General features: G+C 39.9%; 2 protein-coding genes across 10 annotated transcripts in view; one reads left to right on the forward strand and one right to left on the reverse strand.

The window, feature by feature from the left end:
- Nucleotides 1–6132, forward strand: part of LOC137406717 (uncharacterized) — a 58008-nt gene extending 51876 nt beyond the window's left edge. Inside the window, exons 18-20 of the mRNA XM_068093334.1 lie at nt 1078–1239; nt 3599–3760; nt 5411–6132. Coding sequence (XP_067949435.1) covers nt 1078–1239; nt 3599–3760; nt 5411–5676 — 590 coding nt within the window. The 3' untranslated portion in view covers nt 5677–6132. The remainder of the gene's footprint in view (nt 1–1077; nt 1240–3598; nt 3761–5410) is intronic.
- Nucleotides 6133–7436: 1304 nt separating this feature from the next.
- LOC137405558 (muscleblind-like protein 3) overlaps nt 7437–20327 on the reverse strand; it is a 36901-nt gene continuing 24010 nt past the window's right edge. For 4 of the 9 annotated variants that reach the window (XM_068091848.1, XM_068091846.1, XM_068091850.1 and 1 more), the window contains 9 exons: nt 19991–20108; nt 17430–17565; nt 16159–16244; nt 14784–15089; nt 12027–12374; nt 10558–10699; nt 10273–10430; nt 9017–9101; nt 7437–8600 (listed from right to left, as the gene is read on the reverse strand). In XM_068091848.1, the coding sequence (XP_067947949.1) occupies nt 8470–8600; nt 9017–9101; nt 10273–10430; nt 10558–10699; nt 12027–12374; nt 14784–15089; nt 16159–16244; nt 17430–17565; nt 19991–20108 (1510 nt within the window). In that variant the 3' untranslated portion in view covers nt 7437–8469. Of the gene's footprint in view, nt 8601–9016; nt 9102–9624; nt 9667–10272; nt 10431–10557; nt 10700–12026; nt 12375–14783; nt 15090–16158; nt 16245–17429; nt 17566–19990; nt 20109–20327 lie in introns of all 9 variants that reach the window. The other 5 variants (XM_068091847.1, XR_010979778.1, XM_068091851.1 and 2 more) reach the window with 5 other exon arrangements.

The raw sequence follows: 20327 nt of genomic DNA on the forward strand, positions 1-20327 counted from the left end.
CAATTTTATATATATATATATATATGCATTTGTATATATAAATATATATAGCAGAAAATATATGTAAATAGGAGTTTCTCATTTTATATATGGTATATATAATATATTATAATATAATTATAATATAAGTTATAATATATATTATACATAATGTATATAGATAGATATAAATCTCAAAGTTTGTATGTGTGTATGCCCGGCTATAGCTATTTAAATTTTGGAATGAAGAATCCGTATCGCAGAAGATTTGATCTTGGAACCTTCCGTTCACCAGGCAAATACCTTACCAATTAAACTTTGTGAGATTGATGGATTCATTGGGCAATATATGTCGCTATATGAGTGAAAATAAGCATACCGCTCTGCGTTTAGCATAACACCATTTTATGCTTGCTCTCACGGCTCTTATTACTTAGTTTTGTTTACTGAAATTAGCCATTGGCAATATGCCAGGCTAATGGTAAGAAATTACATGACCTGCCACTGTTTATAAGCTGATTTTTAATAGCTGATGCCGGGCATTCCGCTAGTATATATATATATATACTTCTGAAGTAAATAACTATCCATAAGATACTTACTTGAAGCTAATAACGAGTGCTAAACATAAAGTATGGAGCTAAATCAATAAATAGTTTGATAAACATTGTACAAAGCCTTCAGCTACTGTTGATTTTAAGGATGTAGTCTTTCATATTATTAGGCTGAACAACCTGATGAGTGAATACTGGGTGTGAACAGGTCAGCCTTCTACTCAACACCCAGTATGATTCATTTAAAGTACAATTTGGTAACAAAAAAGACTGCATCTTTGAAATTGATGATAGCTGAAAGCCAAGTATAAATTAAGAGGGGTGTGGGATTAATGTACAACCATACTAGAAGTAAAACAACTTTACCGGTATTCAGATTCCTTTGAAATCAAATACGAAATCTGTCGGATTCAAGTGCCCAGATTTAAAAATAAAGAGCTAGTCAAATAAATTTCAATGAAATTATCAGTATGACTTTTAGATTTTATAAAGTCGGTATGACAGCAGTAATACATTATTTTTATTTGACTTGTGCAAATGTTAGGAGCTGCCATAGATAAAGGACATCATGAGAACAGAGCGAGAAAAGCCCTGGAAGAAGGACTTGCATTCGATGATGCCGTCAGCACCGTTATGAACATGACATCAACTGATGACACTCTGGTTGTTGTATCTGCTGACCACGGACATTCTTTTATGTTTGGAGGTAAGATAACACAATTCGTTATAGTTGGATTCCATTTTTCATGGTGAAAATGAGACTAAATATATGAAGGCTATTTATTGACTTATAAAATAAGGACCGGCAAAAAATATTTAGTATTTATTGTTTTCAATTTATGTGGCATAAGCTTTACAAATAAAATTATTTGGTAAGATACTATCTATGTTGAGATTATAAATGAGATAAAGTGAAAAGTATAACAAAAATAACAAAGAATAATATAAAAATTCATCAACACCACTTGGTTTCCTTGCATCAAAGTTGATTGACAAACTTGCCTGACATGGTAAATTTTTGAATTATCTACTCTTTTGAGCTAACAATTTTAATAATATATTGAGAGTTTGTTATAATGCCACAAATATCTAGCCTTCTCCGATTACCTGGTGCCAAAGGTGTAAGTCGTCTGTATGTAGAGAATGTGATTTGTGTAAAATTTTTACTCAGCAAATGAAACCAGCTAAACTAAACAAGCTCAAAAGAAGCTTTGACTTTTATTGCAAATAAAGTAAAAAAAACTGAAAAAGTAACCAATCATAGTTTTTGTGGTGGTTTAATACCGAATATGTTAGTAAGTACTATGCTGTTGCGGGTTGATGCAATGTAAACTTTGGTATTTATTGTACTAAATTATGTGAAAATGAAGCTATTAACTCTTTAAAGTTGTAATTAGTTTTCCAAAAAATTTCAAAAGGCGACATGATCGTATATAGACTAATCTTTCATAATTTGAGAAGAAACTGGTATATTCTCAAATTGAAAATTGCATCTTATTCAGTACAAAATTCCCCTTCTAATGATGTACAAATTAGCCAGCTTTACTAAATTCTTCCATTCCATAAAAACAGGACAAAAATAGTTTGGAGAAATAATTTTAAAACCACCACTAAAATGCAGGAATATTATAAGAACATAAAAATAGGGTTACACATGTTTTGGGACCTCTTATGTTATCCATGTACATAATAGATGGGCACTGAAACCTCGTCATCATAGTAGTTTTATTATTTTTCACTACAGAGGACATGTTTCCATCAAACACCGCGATGAGTTATGAGTGGGATTGTAGAGGTTGTGTGATCAACGCTCTTTTGTATTGCTTGAAGCTTAGAGTGGGAAGGTTCTTTGAATGTTTGTACAATATGAAAGCCTTGACTTGGTCTACTTCTAAACTATTTAAAAAAAGAAACCGTTTCTAGACTTAATACTTCTGAGAAGCTTCCACAACCAAAAGCGCGTAAGAAATGACAGCGAGATAAGAGTAATTTACCCGTCAGATCGATTGACTAAAAGCTTTGCTAAAACGCCTTTGATTTGTTGCCGCAGAATCAGAAACTCCTGGAGATTTCACATAGCAAAGATCATGTTGATTGCGCAACGCATTTTGTAGTTATGAGAAATAAAAATAATAAATAAAATTGCTTAGTTTGTTGATACATGTATATTACTTGAAACACATTGCATCTTGTAGAGAACTTTGTGGAAAATACAGCAAAAGAATTGTTATTGGTTGCGACACAACAAGCGATTGAACTGCAAAATGTCAGAGAGCTGTCGGGAGTGGCTTGCCGACTTTCCGGAGTTAATTTAGCATTTTATTATTTACGTTCAGTTGGGGCTGCTCAGTACGCTAACAGTATAATATTCTAGCAAGAGATGAACAGAATTAATAAAAATTTAACGGTACAGAATGAACTTCTTTGCAAGCATGAAATATTAAATCACTTCAGGCTTTACATACAGGAAGGCAGGTCCTAGCTTGGTGCATACGTGCCTTGTGGGTTCCTATATAGACTTCCTGTTGCTGGTTGAGCTGCTGTTTGCCTCTTTGAATAATATGTTTTTCAGGCGTTGGAGTTATCAGCACTCACACTTATGACAAAACAACAAATAAATTAATTTAAAATAGTTTAAAAATATCTTTAGCTTTCTTGCTGTATATGAGAGAGAGAACGATTTATAGGGGTATTTCTATTATATATAATTCAACCCTGGTAGTCTAGCGTGGCATGAGAGATCGTCAGATGTGACGATGAAGTGCAGAGAATAAGTAGCAGCACGATGTCGATTATCGATACAGGTGTTACGGTGTCTGTCTACCAGGGTGAATGTCACGAGTTGGAGTCTCGGTGAAAGCAATGTTTTAACCTTGGCTTCGAGTAGCCATCGGACAGACCGATACCGCTCTTACTATAGTAAAGATATATTTTTGTTTTACTTTATTTTACACATGCAAATTTTTTTCTTTACAACAACATAGGCCTCTTTGTGTAGCAATAAGGAGAAAGTTGATTGAAAATAAAACTGAAGGTGTGCGATTCCCTTAATGTATATCCTGCAGGCTACACAGAAAGGGGACAGAGCATCTTATCTGTGGTTAATAATAGCTACAAGGATACCATACTTGACTATTCCGGAAGGCTCTATACTATTCTCTCGTACGCCCACGGACCAGGATATAGACCAGAGGATGAAAGAGTGAATGCTAGTGGCACTTACTATGGTACAGTGCATGAGACCCAAACAATGCATGCTCATACAGATGTCTATGTTCAAGCTTAATATTGCACATAGCACCTAACATTGTCAGTTTTTTGGTCGGATATGTGAGCGCGGAATATTACAAAACGTCCTACGAAATTCGTGTCTACATATATTTCCTCGATGTGTTGCTACTAAGTAAACACATTGCGGTTGTTCCTGTTTGCGTTGCGAAGCGTATTGTCATCAGAAAAATTAGGCGGCTAAAGTTCAAATCATTTATTGTATTTATTAAATAAATTCAAGGGAATAATCTCGCTTCGTTAGCCAGACTACCTTATTTGGCATTCCAAAAGCTGTAATTAAGTACAATGTCGCCACAATTTGTGACCAGAGGTTTAGTAACTCGAAATAGCACAACCTTGAATAAAGTTGAATTTTGCGCTTGTGTGTCTGTAACCTTCAAGTAAAGGCTACCAACATCGGCAAAAAAGCCTGTTTATATAATCAACCAGTTTGTATTATGAGTAGCAGCTGAATACATGTGTTGGTCTTCTTCAGCACAGGAATGACTGGCACATCGGTGATTGACTGAAAGAGTTTGTCTCCTAGCGACGCCATTATATCCATTTTCAGTGACAACTGTTTGTATTGGAAGGTTGAATTTGAACAACTCTAGTGTTCCATAGAAACAGCTATCTACATATGGTAAAAATATTCTTTTTTGTACTAGTTATGTGAAAGCTTCAGATGTTAATCGAAGTTGTTAATTCAAATTCTTTCATTCAAACATTCTTCAGCTGAATAATATATATAAAATAATATATCGAAAACGCAATTTTTTATATTGTTTGGTTCAATTCACAAACTCAAATTTCCCTTTTTCGAATCTGTGATTTTTGTTATCGACTCACGACTTTTTGGTTGAAAAAAGATAACACTATGAGCCACATCTCAAACTCCACCATCACAAATTGCTGAGATTACGTAATTGATATACTGATGATGCTGCAGTAACGATTAATGAAATTTCAACAACAATGTCAGGGACATCACTCATTCTTATCCATCAACTTATTACCCAAGTTTCTATACACCGATGGTGTAGTGACACCTGGCTGCATCAGTGTCTAAGCGCTGTGCTGACAAGCGAATCCATGTTCCCATAGAGTGCTATAGTAGAGCGATGTCTGTATGTCCATGATGCCATATGTTAAGGTATATGTCTGTATTTAAAGCAACAGGAAAGATAGACTTACTTAAACTCTCAAGTGCGACGCTGTCGGTCGAAAAGGCTGTTTCTATGGCACACAGATGGTGCATAGTACAGGTGTTTCGCTTCGAAACAGCAACACCGAATCACGACAGAGTGAGAGTGACACGACTGTTTCCATAATGACATTGCAGCGGTATATAAAGGTGTCCCGCTATGCTATCGCTGTATGAAAGCATAGTAACTATTTAATTCTGCATAGTTGTCTATTTTGGTGTAGCCATAAAAATGGTCTGCGCCATGAATTATGCCGCAGTGATTAGCCACTATTTTTGAAAGCTAGCAAGGAATGAAGAAGTTGTAAAAATTATCTTAGGTTGGCCTCTCAATTTGTTGTGTTACAAGGATGCACTCCCTACATATGTGAACAGCGATTATCTGCAACATTAATATTTTTAGAGGAAGACCGAGAGTATCCAGCGTTGGTTCACCAGAAATCGGCAGCCCATGCAGGAGAAGACGTGGCCATATATGCCAGAGGACCTATGTCTCACTTATTCACTGGCGTCCATGAGCAAACATTCATAGCTCACGGAATGGCATATGCATCGTGTATCGGTTGGGACAAAAGCCACTGCAAATCCAATTTGTCTTCATCAAACAGATTGCAATTTTCCACATTGCTCTTGACTGTGGCCATGTTTTACAGCATGACAACTTATTAATGAAGGGAACATTAAAATTATTGACAGAAAATATTAAATCTTTGTTTGGTCCACCAATTCTATCCTCTCTGGATTTTAGCAAAACAGGTTGTCTCTTTTTGAGCTTACAACCATGTGATCTAGAAGAGTGTGGTATGAGATCTAAAATCTTGACAGTGCATTCTTTTGAAATGATGATGCATTTGTTTTTACCAGCTACTAACTTGTTACTCTATGAACTCTATGAATATTTCTTCACTCACTATAAAGACTTTACCATAACTTGTTGGAACCAACTATTGTGCCAGTATTCATTTTCACCCTTTAACAACCCTAAATGCTTGCTAAAGCAGAGATACACAAGTGTAAGCAATAATTGAAGGAGTTGCGACATCGTGCCATAATTGTTCTACCATATCGCGCATGACTGCTTCTTTCTTATGATGTTTTGTTCTAGTCTTGTGAAGGTTTTGCTTGTTTATTATCATATGCACTCACTTGATATCCACAGAGCATTTTTAGTCACACTATAACATGTTCAAACATTTGACTAGAAACAAGCCGGCGAATAGTTGTGTTGGTATATATTTACTGCTAAACTCAACGAATTGGTAAACAGCCAACAAATTATTTGGCATTATAAAAAAACCTTGACCTTCAACAAATTGGAAGACTAACAAGTTCTCCATATAAAAATATTCACCATTATTCGCCATTAAATATTGACAATACTTTTCACTAGTAGAAATGTAGTCCTAACAATTACAAATAATTTATCATAGCTATATAATTCATGCTTATAACTTAAATATGCAAAAGTAACAAATTGAATATACAGTTACATAGTACTATAAGTAGCTGGGCTACTTCATTGTCAAAACAAAATTGTCTTGTGCACGTCGGAAGCAAAATGGTAGTGGTGGGCAATCTAGCGGTGCTAAAACTTGTAGCGATTTGAAGCTTTACCAAGCGGGGCATCTACCTAACACCACCCTGGTAAGCGTAGCATCTATTAAGGCCAGCAGTCTATTATGTGTAGTAGGAACAAGTAAAAAGCGCATGCAGTCAATAACTGCCCAAGAGTTCACACTTGCTGCAAAGAATCAATATATACCAGCTGATAAAATCAAGTCTGTGGCTCGCAACAGAGAAATGCAAATTCTCAACAGTGACTTTTAAATGAGGTCAGCAGCGAGCATAGCGGCAGCGGAGAGGAATAAGAAAACAGTAAGTCATATTCCTCTGCTACAAGCAGCTACAGTGAAGGCTCACATGGTAATACCTTGATGCATTATTACAAACAGTAAAGAATACCAAATTTTGAACTTTCTACGGAAATGACTGTTTGCTATGACCACGAGATGATAGACCGAAAGCTTGATTAGTTTGAGCGCTTAGATTCTGCCCAATGAAAGTCATAGCAAAATTAAATTCACTTCGAAATGTGAAACGAAAACTTGCTGAACATGGATGCGTAAAAAGCTGAAGTCTCTCAAAAATGGCTGGAATAAGAGTGAGAGAGCTCAAGGTGTCAGCTACTGGGATGGATGGTGCACAACAATAGCACGAGCAGCCAAGCCCAAGCTCTGAGTAACAAAGATAGATAGGTATTCTCAGACTCTGTCACACTGGCACACCAGCCGCACGCGCACCCTCGCAAGTATCTGTGATTGTCTTGTGAGCAGGCACCACACCGAGCATTGCAGATGTACTGCAGGAGGCGAACATAAGCAAATCAGACTGGCTGCTGATTGGTTGATACAAATCAGACTAGCTGCTGATTGGTTGAGAAGAAAGTAGATTTTATTGAACTAAGAAGCTAAACGGGAAAAGACAAGTTGGTGTAGCAATGAATAAACCAAGCACGATACAGTTGTAACTAATAACAAAACATGCAAGCAAAAATTTCTTTCAAGATATTTAATAAGCAACATTGGCGCACTACTCGTAAGTAAAGTGGGGGTTAAGCGTTGGTCAATATCTGAAGACTGCGGGGGCGCGGCGAGCCACCCGCCAGCACTTTGTCTAGTAGAAGCGTTTCGAGCAGCTGCTCAAATAATAATGCTGACTAAATCAAAGTCGTTGAGTCAGCATTTGTTTAAGCAAAGTGGCACCTAGCAAAGCCGACAGCAGCAGCAAGCAGTTGTAGATGTTTGCACACTGCAATGCACTTTCGACTTGTTCTAACAATGATCAGTCTCCAGAAATGGGTAAAACCGGTTGGTGAATACAGAAAATATCTTGAAAGAACATTATATGTTCTGATTTCAGACATCAAACAAAAAATACGATAAGTCCTTACGAAGTTCGTAAACTTCTAAAACGTCGATAATAGTAACTTAAATCTCAAATTCATAGAATAACTATTCTCTTAAAATATAACATTCAACAATAGATTGATGAAAACCTGTTTAAACAATGCTAATTATAACAAATAAAATATACATCTTTATAATAGTAATAATAATACATCCAAACACCGTGTGGCAACGACAATGAGAATGGCAGGCCACGACTCCTTCTACTAAAATGTTTACAAATGCTAAAATACTATTTTTGACTGTAGGATGTTCGCTTTCAGCAGTTTGATTTTGGGCTCAAGGGAGGTATGCCTTGCCAAACGGCCTTGACAAGGTCACAACGTTTCCCTGGTCAATATACGGTGTTGGTTTTGATTTGATGCAGTCATTTATCAGCACCCTTCAAAATGAGCTGAGATGTTGCGTTTATACGGAGCTTCTTATAGAACAAGTGAGTTGGCCGGTTCAACAAAATACTCATAAATCTGTGTAGTTAGTGTTAATGCACTGGCTGCTATTGGTTTTGTGTCGGGCGTAGGAGGACGTACCACGGTAGATGAAAATATTTACAATTAGATCTGAGGCATTTATTCTTAACATTGTCCCTACATACCGTCACCTTGCCATCAGATACCTCTACATGATCTAAAAACAACAGACATTGAGATGAGACATTCACAACGATTTCCATGTCTATGATGAATACCTTCGGGTTTCAACGCATGAAGTCTAAAAGTGGCCTCACTTAAAACACTTTCAAACCAAGATTGAGTTTCTCACCTTTACAGACAATTTTTTCAAGAAAAACACAAAAAGTAGGCATATGAATATCCAAGAAGATTTGACGAGTAACACGAAAGGTCAATTTTAAACTTATAGCTGAAGTCAACCTTTGATAGAAATTGTACTTAACATGCAAGTGTGGCTAGCCAGACAGAAGCAATCAACTCTATTGATCACATAATCAGACATGGATGAGCACAAAATAATAACATTAAGACCAAAGCAGGATTTTCCCCCCCTTACCAAGCTGTGTAAAGATACAAAAGTTCAAAACTTACCGTCTAATAGATGAATGTATTTGCAGGTCGGGCGGTTGCATTGACCCGATCTATAATCTCTGCACACCGGCAGGGTGTCCAGCAACTACAACAACGAGAAGTATAAATGATACGACTAATAAGAATAAAGTATAATATTAAAGATAAAAATATATCGAGGAAAAGCAAGGAAGGTCGCTACACGTAGCTCGAGGAAATGCTGTGACAGCAGCGAAAAGATGGCGACTGGCCATAATTCAAGTTAACCGCAGAAGCCAAGCAGGAGGCATCTGAGCAGCTGCAATGAATACACGAATCACGAGGAAATGGCAGAGGAATGACAGGGTGAACGCACATAGAAGATACAGAGAGAGAGAGAGAGCTTGAGAAGAGTAAATGAAATGGTCTAGTATCGACATGGCCATCGTTAAACGAATAGTGCGATTGGAAAATTGTGATGTGTAGAATTCATGCAAATGTCCATTTTATTAAAGCCTAGGCGAGTTTCTAATTTGAGCAAGGCAAACCAGCAAACCCATTGTATCGCCTGAAATGGTTATTTTGGAAACTGAGTCTAAACATATAGACAAGCGTGAAGCAACAGCCATTTGCATAGCTTTGAAACTGACCTATATAATTTGGTGTGTGCTGACTCATATCGTAACCATAGACTAAAAACAAGAGACAGCAAAGAGTATAATATCTTGCCTGCACGACAGAAAATGTACGTAACTTCGTTTCATTGAAAGCATAGACCTAGAGAGCTGGAGGTGATAGAGGTATGTGACTGACGAATGAAGAAAATGAGAAAAACAGTAGATATAAAAGGCAGAGAATGAAACAATTGAGATGACGTAACAACAACTTAAACAGAATTACAAGAAGCTACAAACACAAAAATCACAAGTTGTAATCCCTCAGAAATCTAGAGTGGTTTTATGAAGAATCAGTAAATATTTATAATAATAGTAAACGCAGTCAGCTAGAAACTGATAGAGAGATGCTAGCCCTCTGAGCGCTACTAGGTAGGACTCAGATGAATCAGTCCAAAGGTACATTAGGTTGACACAAAAGCGAGTCTGGTGTCTAGCACGCTAAAATCACAGACAGAGAGAAAAATCGCTGGAAGTAATCACCCGCCTGGCCTCCCGATTTGTTCAAAACCCACTAGCCACCTAGCCAGAATCATAATACAATCTCTACCGGATACGCAATTCTATGTCTGCCACCCATAACGATAGACACCCGCCAACATGCAGCCATCGGAGAGCAAGTACCTGAGAGTTGTCATCGTAATAATTGACGTTATCAACATTGTTACTCATCAATTGTATGCGAGGAGCAGGCCCGGCAGCCGTACTTTGGTCGCCATTGACGCTGCCACCCGCAGTACCATTGCTGAGTAACTGATAAGGTGAGCTGGCAACCTGCGCTGCTGCACCAAAACAAATGAAGTGTTAGGCAGAGAAGTAAACGAGATTAATACAAAATAATTTAAACATACGGAGTTATATGCACATGGTGAGGGTAACTACTCATTTGCTTGTACTAGCAATACTTACAGGAAACGGATGGCACATAGGTCGGTTGTTGTTGCGCATAGGCAAACTGTGGATAGGCTGCGGGATTGAACACAAGACCACCTTTGGCATCGAGAGCTGGTCTTTTCATAGGAATGCCAACACCTGGCATACCCTGCATGGACTGCAATAATTATAGTCAGAAATGTAACGAAGCTACTCGTCCGGCAGCAACACCATCAAACTACAGGCTTAACCAATCCGGTGATGACGATTAGTGTTTTTTGAGTAGACGCCGAAGTGCATTTGCTAAGTGATAGCGATAGCAGCAAGCCAGTTGGTTTGAATTCTTTCACTCAGTCTAGTACAAGCAAGCACGATTACAAATAGTGTGTCTGCGCGTCAACTGAGTGCGGAGTGCCGAATGCTCAGTGAAGGCAGGATGTACAGAATTGAGTGCCGACAGCCATGCGGTTAGTTCTCATCATACTAACAACCAAGACGCAGCGGGAATATATGCACGTGTCCCAAGACCTAAAGAAATCTTGGATAAAAGCTAAACTCCTCTGCTAGCAATGAATGATACCGCAACCAAAGGTCAAGGCGTACGCTCTGGCAAAAGTTCAACGGAAATATGGTCAAATTGATAGGAAAAGGGGTATGTTTGAGTGCTACACAAATTAATTCAAATAAGGCAAGCTGGGAAAGCCGTCTAACAATACTGCCGGCAGCGTGGCAGCAATGGATAGCTCCGGAGCATGCCTGAGAGCAGCTTCTGTAGGTTGGAGCAGCGATGCGAGCAGAGAAAGACGTGTCTTGCAGCGGCACAAAGAAAGCCACTAGCGTAAATAAGGCGGACATGAAGAAATGACAGAGTACTGAATGAACTCGATATTACGGAAATCAACAAAATAGCTACAAGGCTGATTATAAAGATTTGATGAGAGAGGTTCATAGCTGGCATTTCTCAACACGCAAAGCTTCTATTAAGAAACAGTCATTACAATCATAGATGAAAAATTGTTAGATTCATTGCGCGGTTATGGCTTCAATTTCCACCCAGCCTGCCTTACTTATAAGTTTAAATAAAAATAATCTAGTTGCTATGTCCCGAATGGATTCCGCTAACGAAAAGAGAAATTTATTTGGAAAATGCAAGTTTTAGAATAACAGAGGCTAGCCCTCTGTCTTCTCTCTGGTAGGCAGGAGAGCACGACTCTTCGCATCGTTGGCCAGAATCATGCAGTGAGTAGAAATAAATGCAAACACAATAGTGAACAACTGGTGAGTGCGAATAGTAAAGCGACAAGCAGAACCCATTCGTTACAAGGACAACTAGCTGAGGAAATGTATGAATGTGGAAGCCTCGATTAGCCGCTAGCCTATTTGAGCATGAGCATCGGCAGCAAGCTAGCTGATTTGCGTGAATCAACAAGCTTGCCAGCTAAGTAAGGCCGAGTTAGGCAAGAGGCAACCGACAGACTGGACCTAAGTAGACTAGTATTAAGTACCAGAAGTAGCTCGTCGTCTCTCGGTCTCTTCTTAGCCTGCTGCTGTTGTTGGCTAAGCACAGAATCTGGGGATGCAGCTGATGCCGCCGCGGCTTGTAGACTTGCTCCAGTCGCACTTCCTGCGGCTGCCGCTGACAGCTGACCTGCTGACGCCATAGGATTAGCCAAGCCAGACTGATATGCCCCGGTGAGCCCAGCGCCGAGACCGGCGTGCATGCCAAGAGCGTTATGGTACACGCCGTATGGATTCATCTGCGCCTGACTCGCCTGGGACACAGCAGCTGAGAGAGCGGCGGCAGGTGCTACACTCGCGGAGTGACCATGGCCGAGTCCGAGCAGAGACTGGGGCTGCAGAGTGGAAACATCCCATGGTGAGTGCAAGGGCAGTGTTTGGTGGCAACCAGAGCAGCGGTAAATGATGCGTGTGAAAGGGTCCGCAGAGCCGAGTAGAAGAAATGAGGATGAGAAAGGGAGGAGGGAGAGAGCGGCGAGGCAGTAGCATAGCAGTGGCACGGACGAGGCAGGCAGGCAACAGCAGGGCAGGTGCAGCACACAGCAGCAGTCAGGTCGAGCAATCGATCATCGATTCAGTCAGCAGGTGTAGAGATTTGTTCACCCACGATGACAATGTTTGGTACGTTGTGTGGTAGTAGAGGAAGCGGCCAAATAAAAAGAGAAAAAATATGGCACCCAGTTAAGTCGGGCTTACGATGCAAGATTACTCCAGACAAGTAGCTTAAGAACATGCACTAACATAAGATTGGCATGACAGCAGCCTGGCCACCAACTAGCTCATCTTGAATAATATAACCTACTGAGAGAGGAAGTTTGCAGGCCAGATTGCCTCGTAAGAGTACATTTGTACTGTGCTGGTAGCCAAGCTGCTGCCAGAGAGAATAGCAAATAGAAATTTGAGCAAAGGCAACTGCTAGCTAGCCTATAGTTGACGAGTTGCCTCCACTTGATGCCAATGATAAACCACAATCTAGCTTCCAATTCTACAGAGCCTGCCTATTTGAAAACCTTTGCCAAGGCAAACGTATGAAACACTCAATCTTATCACTGCAACAAACGTGTGTAGCTAATATTATAATTATTTAATTTAGAAAATTTTCTTTAAATATTGAAACTTTGTACTTATGCCTCATCAAAAGCTCAACTGTGTCGCGCAATTTGGTGTGGTTGCCAAAGGCACGATGATTTAAGAAACGCAAAGCCATAAGAGAGTAATAAAGCAGTGCTTGCAGCTAATTGAGCAGCGATAAGATTGAGCATGCCATCTAGAGTAAATGTGATGTGTCACAAGTGCCGGTGATGTCACAGAACAGGTGGCATTTTAGTGACACTCAAGAACCAGTGCTTGGAATGTCAGTGCCACCATAGCGCCGAAGCTTACAATGGTGATATGCTGATACTCAAGACAACTGGAGCTCAGTCACTGCCTGTTTGAGCGACACCCTGGTGCAGGTAACAATGCCGTGCTCGTAACATCAAACTCTAATCATACAGATATGAAAGCAGTTTTAAAGCCTGCATTATACCAAAGGTTGGAAGGCATTCAACCAAACACACTTCAACATGGCGTCTCCTGCACAAAAGCACAGAATTGGAACATGAGTAAGCCATAGCCGTTCTAAAAAATTGTGGAGCCAATATGGTCACCACTTGCAACATATTAAACGTCATATTGCGATGGTTAAATAGAAATTTGAACATTTTAGTGAAAATTTAGTGTTATCTTCCCCGCTATAATGACTGCATAGAAAAGACAAATCCAAAAAGTCAACAATTCCATAACTGGCCCAGTGTTGTAATCCTTCCTTTGAGCAGTAGAAAATAAACAGGCAATGAGGCATGCGGCCATAAGTTTGCAATCGGTGTTAGCAAAAGTAAAACAAAGCATTATCAATGAAATTCTCAATGCCAACAGCGGAAGCAGTCCAATACGCTAGTGAACTTCGACAGAAATAACGAAAGTTGATGCGTTACATGCATAGAGTTAATGAATAAATGTGTAGCACTAGTAGAACTGCGATAGATGCAAGCTTAAACTATTTTGGCGCTAGTTGCGAACAATCGCTACGAATACTTAATAAATCTTCACCAGTTGGGAGCCCATAGTTGCTTACAGTATTAAAAGTAAAAAATACACCAGGGCCGTCATTTCAGCCGAGTAAAATAAAACAAACTCGTGTAAAATGTAACTGGTATAACCGACCTACAAAACAAATATTCATTAGACAAGAAGAGTTTGCTGAACTCAGCAGAGATAGCATTCTCAAAAATCTAAACATAATATATTAAAACTGTATTTCAGGTCTGAAAAACGTTGTGTACTGCCGGGTAAGCCCGACTCACAACCATAAACAGAACAGTTGGAAAAGCTGGTGCACACGCTGGACACAAAAACAACTACGTAGTGCGTAACACAACAACTGCAAAGCTTTTAAAGTAAGAGAGACGGCCGCTATGATATCCACACTTCTGCCTGGTTAGAATAAAGGAAAGCCAATGCGAGGAGGGTTATACAATTGTGAGTTGTTAAAAGTAAACAATAAGATTCGAGGATGGCAGTCAAAGCTGCAAACCTCGATGGGTTAATCAGCAGGCGGAAGCATGGACTAGGAAAATGTTTAGAAATGTAAAGCGACTACATCCTTCTGGTAACTTTAAGTTTTGTCGTTTGATATTTGTACAGAGTTAGCAGTCATTGGCCGTTACTGGTGCGCAAGAGAAAGTAAGGAGAGTGAACTGTACCGTTTGAACTGCTGGGGGTTGGTGCAAGGCAGCCGCGGCCAGCACCTGGCTTAGGGCTTGTTGAGCTGCGTGAGTATTTGCCTGATTAACGGCAGCGACCGCTGCCCGATTCTGGTTGACTCTAGCTAACAGTTTGGCAGTAGGATGGTAATATTTGCAGTGCTCCCTCGAACATTTGCCCTTGACGAAGTCCATACAGACAATTGCGAGGTCATTCTCAGTGAGAACATAATCAGGCGGATGTGCCTTATCACATTCTGACTCAGGCACGGGACACGACCCGTCTTTGCTGAACTCCGTACAAACCTAAACATTGATCTGCACTAAAGCTAGGAAAGAGGCAAGCGGGCAACACAACATCTAATGCACAGACTAGGTAGTAGAGATTAATAGTCTAGTAACAGGGAACTGCGGGTAAAACAGAGAAAATCGGACTACTCCACTCTCTAAAAGAAACTAGGGCTAACGCTGGTCAAACACAAAATCTATGCTACTACTGAAAGTGTGAAGAGTATATCGGGAGTTGCCCCATCATGAGCTCTAAAATTTTTGTGTTGGTTCATAGATGAAGAAGTTGAGCATCGCTCATGTAATTTGTAAGAAGAAGAGAACTTCACACTTTCAGACGTAACAGATGATCGGACTAGTAACAAAAGCGATCGTATTTTCAAACAACTGGCAGTGTAATAGGCGAAGCTATACAATATTGACATAGCAAAGGGGTGCATATTCAATATTAATAGAAAGATTAAAACTTGGCTCAGAGTTTAGTTTGGCAGGTGTAATAGAAAAAGGTATGCTTTGGTGTAATGCGTGGCGAGTAACCTGCTCAGTACGCGCCGTCTGCTCCCGACCTTGGTTACGCAGCACTGAACCTAAGCACCGATACACTGGCGTACAAGACAAACTTAAAATATAACAGAGCTCATTAACAAGCGTGCGTGGAGAAGTCATCTTTTAGTGTGGCGTGAAAGAGACAGAAGACTGCGTAGCCTAAGAAGCGGATATGGAAAAGAGACGCTAAAGAGCTGAGGCTAATAGCGCGACAGGACTGCTGAAGGACGCAGCGTTTGGAGGGAGAGCGGCGGCAGAGCTGCGGAGAGAACAGAGAGCAGACTAGGCGGCACTAAGCAGTCTACGAGGCCTAGCAGGACAACTCGGTTACTAGTAAAATAGAAGGGAGTAACATGAGCAAACACGGGAAAGGCAAACCACTGGAACTCATTCTACGCGTCTAGCAATAATAAAGGGAAGAAAACTCCAGACCATGAAGCTGCGGCCCTGCAATACATCAATGACATGGTTGCTGGAGAAACGGTGTGACTCAACGGAGAGGTTGGTCTTAATTTACCACCAACCAGCCCGCAAAACATACCTCCAGTCGATCAGCTCTTGGGGCCTTCTGTCCATTTGCTGTAGGGGTTGTGCTAGAGGCTGATGAGCTAGGAATTTGGGCTAAGGCTACAACAGCAATAAAGAAATAATGTCAATTTCGATCTCTTGAGCTGATTGCATTACTTATCAACGTATTTCATTAGTTTTCACAGTTTTAGTTTAAGATTTTTTAACAAAACATGCTCCATTTACCATAGAAACCATATTTTGGCAAAATATATGAAATTTTCAAGCGATCTCAAAAAACTATCGTCGTAGCAACCGTGCTCAGTTGTGAACAATGCGAGGTGATTACCATAAGACAGCGAGAGCTGGAAAAAGGCAAGAGCTGAGCGTAGCAACGAAATGGGGGGTTAAAAGAGCAGCTCGAGCAACTGTTACCAACCAACATGTACTAGCAGACAGTCAACACTGTCCGTCTCTTATCATCTATCGCAGTGAAATCGACCAAAAGAATTTCCAAAGTGAAGATTGATAAGTGTGCAGCCTTTAAAGATGAACGTACACAACATTTTTGTATATGTTATCAAAACTATCGGCATTTTTTATCATTTGCAATTATTTTTTTGATGTTTAAGATGATCTGATTGCCAGGATGTTTCAAGATTAAAATCAATAAAACTTAATCGCAAATGAAAGCTCGGAATAAAAAATTATATGCGAAATGACTACACTTGTTTCTATCATTGTAATAGTTGATATCAGATATTGTGCTCAAGTTGAAACATTACGCGTCTCTATTCTGTCAGTTTCTTTGCAACAATAGATGTCATAATCACACTTTGGCTTGATATGAACATTTTAATCACGATGAAGCTTGATCAATTTCAATCTTGAAACATCCTGGCAATCAGATCACTTCAAACATCAAAATCAATCGTATATGATAGAAAAATATCGATATTTTCCGATAAAATTTACTAAAAATGTTGGGCAAGTTCATCTTTAAGCTTGTAACTGTCACCTGATCTTATTATATTATGCTATGACATTCTTATATACTTAATTATACATGACATTCTTATCAAATCTCAAATCAACTAACCGATAAGTAGCAATTGAGCAATTATAAATTAAATAACAACATTTTAATAAAGGTAGTGAACCAAGTTCATATTTTCTTCATGCATAGATTGACAGATACACATCATCTAAGAGAGGTTGATCGAGGAAGTATGGTGAGAAACGCATGAGACAAGCGAACAGCAGTCTCAGGCAGAAATGAGGCATAAGGTCATGCTAAGGTCGTACCCTGACTCTCTAGCGTAGCAGCTGGAGCAGCAGGCGCACCTTGAGAGACGGCAAATTGTAGTGGGAGTTGTCCTATGCCAGCTGGCATTGGTGCCCCAGGCATCCCTGGATACTGATTATATAAATACGGACTAGGCTGCAACATAAGGAGAGCAACAAGTAAATCCCCGTAGCTACAAATGCTTCTCCATAACAAACGAACGAGCAAAATTTCATAGATCAGACTGAGTTTTGAAGCCTTATTTGCTAAATACAAAGCAAGACCATTAAAGGGTGGCTTACTGAGTTGTACGGAGAACTAATAAAACTTTTCAAAGCTTTTATTTTAGTTTATACACTCGAGTGGATAAAAACAAAATGGATGCTGATGCTATTAAGAACTGAGGAGAACTTTAGAGCCACTACATAATCATTGCGATGCATTTATATGGTTTCGTAAAAGTACTTGAGCAAGAGTCAATGAAATAACTAATAGAGCCACACATATGCAAAGAGTCGGTTGCCTAACACGCGAATCCCATGAAGTTGTCTGCTCATGGCTCATAACCCCAATGATTACTCGCCGTTTACGCTTATGAAAATGAGAATTGATTTGGAATGTATGGTGAATCCACAATGGTGAGAGGATCACTACCGCAATTGCTTCTGTCGTGAACCACTCAGTAGTTAGCAGTGAACATAATAAACCAAAAACATAAACAAAATATAACCTTTTTAGTGAAGGGAACATAACACTGTGATGCAAAAAGTTGATGAAATTTGGTGTTGAATTTTATAAAAAAATTAAAATATCTTCAGAAATGAATCCATGAGCAGACCAATGTAACAATCTACCTGATTGGTCATGGGACACGCATATATACATGTAGCAGACTAGGAGACAAAGTGCTCTGATTCTATTCTACTCTACAAGGAGAATATGCATTCAGTAAACTAGCAAAGATTAAACACGAGCTGGTAATCTATGAAAAGCAGGCACTTTTACAAGTCTAACCAAAGCGATGTTGGTAGCAAGCGAGAAGCATTTCTGGTTTTGCGAATGTGAAAGCAGGTGAAGAACATGCAAGCGCTAGAACAGAGGAATGATCTATCTATGAATGGATGATCTATTGATCTATCTATGAATGAATGATCTATCTATGAATAACTATGAACTACTGTATCTAGCAAGATGATAATATGCATTCGACGCTGTTGCTACACATGTAGATATCTATTGCTGGTCTGAATATAAAGCGGTATTTATACTACTCCGACACAGTTCCATGAACTAACATAACTACGACCTGAGCAATTTGTAGTGTAACTTCTGTGCGAGGAACAATCAAACATGCGTTTATAGCTCATGCCTGTTAAAAAAACATTCGGAACTTTTTTTGCAAGCGCCTTATCGAGGAAGACATGGAGATTGGCTAGCGAGCGCTGAGCTAACAAGTGGCTAGCGAATAACATATTTTACGTTTGGCCATACACAATATCGACTACAGTAAAGGATGCTGCCGGAAATAAATAATGGATTTAGGTATTTTCTGCTGAGCTAAAGCTTATAGGGTAGGCATGACGAGCGTTAGGAGCAGGTTATAAACACCAGCTGTGACCAGAAAAAGGTTAGGGGAGGACTTAAGGAGTTATTGATTTGAGAGCTTGGCTAGAGTGCAGGTCAAGGTCAGGTTGTACTAACCGTTATCAATTGCTGATTGGTTAGCCCCGTATGCAGTACACCAGCATTGGCAGTCGCGGCAGCACTCAAATATCTACTACCATCCAGGGCCAGCAAGAAAAAGATACAGATAGTGATCAATGAGCGTTTTAGCAACACAATCGTGGATGGGGCAGCGAGCATACACCCGTTCTTTGCCCACAATGCAATTAAGAGCTCAGCTGTAGATGCAGTGAGTTATACCGAGCCTGCTGAAACTCATAGAAAGCATGGGTAGAAGAGCGAAAAGATTTTATCTTCTACACTTACAAATGTTACAATATGACCCCCAAGGCTAAAATATGTTTGGCAGCATACATGCTAATCATTGCCAATAGTAAACTAGTACTGGAATCTGCATGGTCAGCGGCTGCCGCTGAGAGCTGAGCACAGATTCCCTGGCAGCATGTGCGGAAGCAAGATGAAACACTGTCAGCTAAATATAATACGAGCAATAGAGGAACGATGTAGCAGCATTAGAGACCAAGAGCCAGGCAAATCAAACTCTCGTACTAACTTATAAATTTCGGCACCTTGCAGTTAGCAACATGGTGAAGAAATCACACTTTGCATTCTAAAACCCAATCCAATGTGTGGGAAATAATCATATTATTAAGCAGCGGGCAATCTGGACTGAACAAGCGGGAGAAACACATTAATACCTGGGAGTTGCCCCCGCCTACCGACACTGCAACCTTGACACCGTCGAATTGAGACAACCTCTTATCTAACATTACACAGCTTCAAGTCTCAGGGTTTGGTTGCAGAGTCGGTGAAATGAAATGAATCGAGATAGAGGTGAGCAGCAAAAGGTGGCAAGCCAGTGACCAATGAGGAGGCACGGAGCAGAGCTGGTACTTACTATGGGACCGGCCATGCCAGGCATGCCAGGTATTCCAGTCATACTAGGCATCAGGGGCGCGGCGGTAGGCATCTGTGCTGCAATCTGGTTCTGTGCTAATACTTGGTTCCAGTGATACCTGCAAGGATATGCATGGAAAGGGTAACAGCACATTTTCCTTACAGGGAACCCTACCAGTGCACGTATAGGTGATGTTTGTTCGGCTATGGTCTGGGCTTATAAGTAACAGCAGCAGCCAGTGTCAAGGTATGGCGCAGAATACGCGATTAGATTACAACCATCAGTTTTTCATATTAGAGCATGACAAGACTGACACACAGTAAGCCCCAGCTACTTT

This window comes from Watersipora subatra, chromosome 10, assembly GCF_963576615.1.
Source record: "Watersipora subatra chromosome 10, tzWatSuba1.1, whole genome shotgun sequence".
In the NCBI taxonomy this organism is placed as follows: Eukaryota; Metazoa; Bryozoa; class Gymnolaemata; order Cheilostomatida; family Watersiporidae; genus Watersipora; species Watersipora subatra.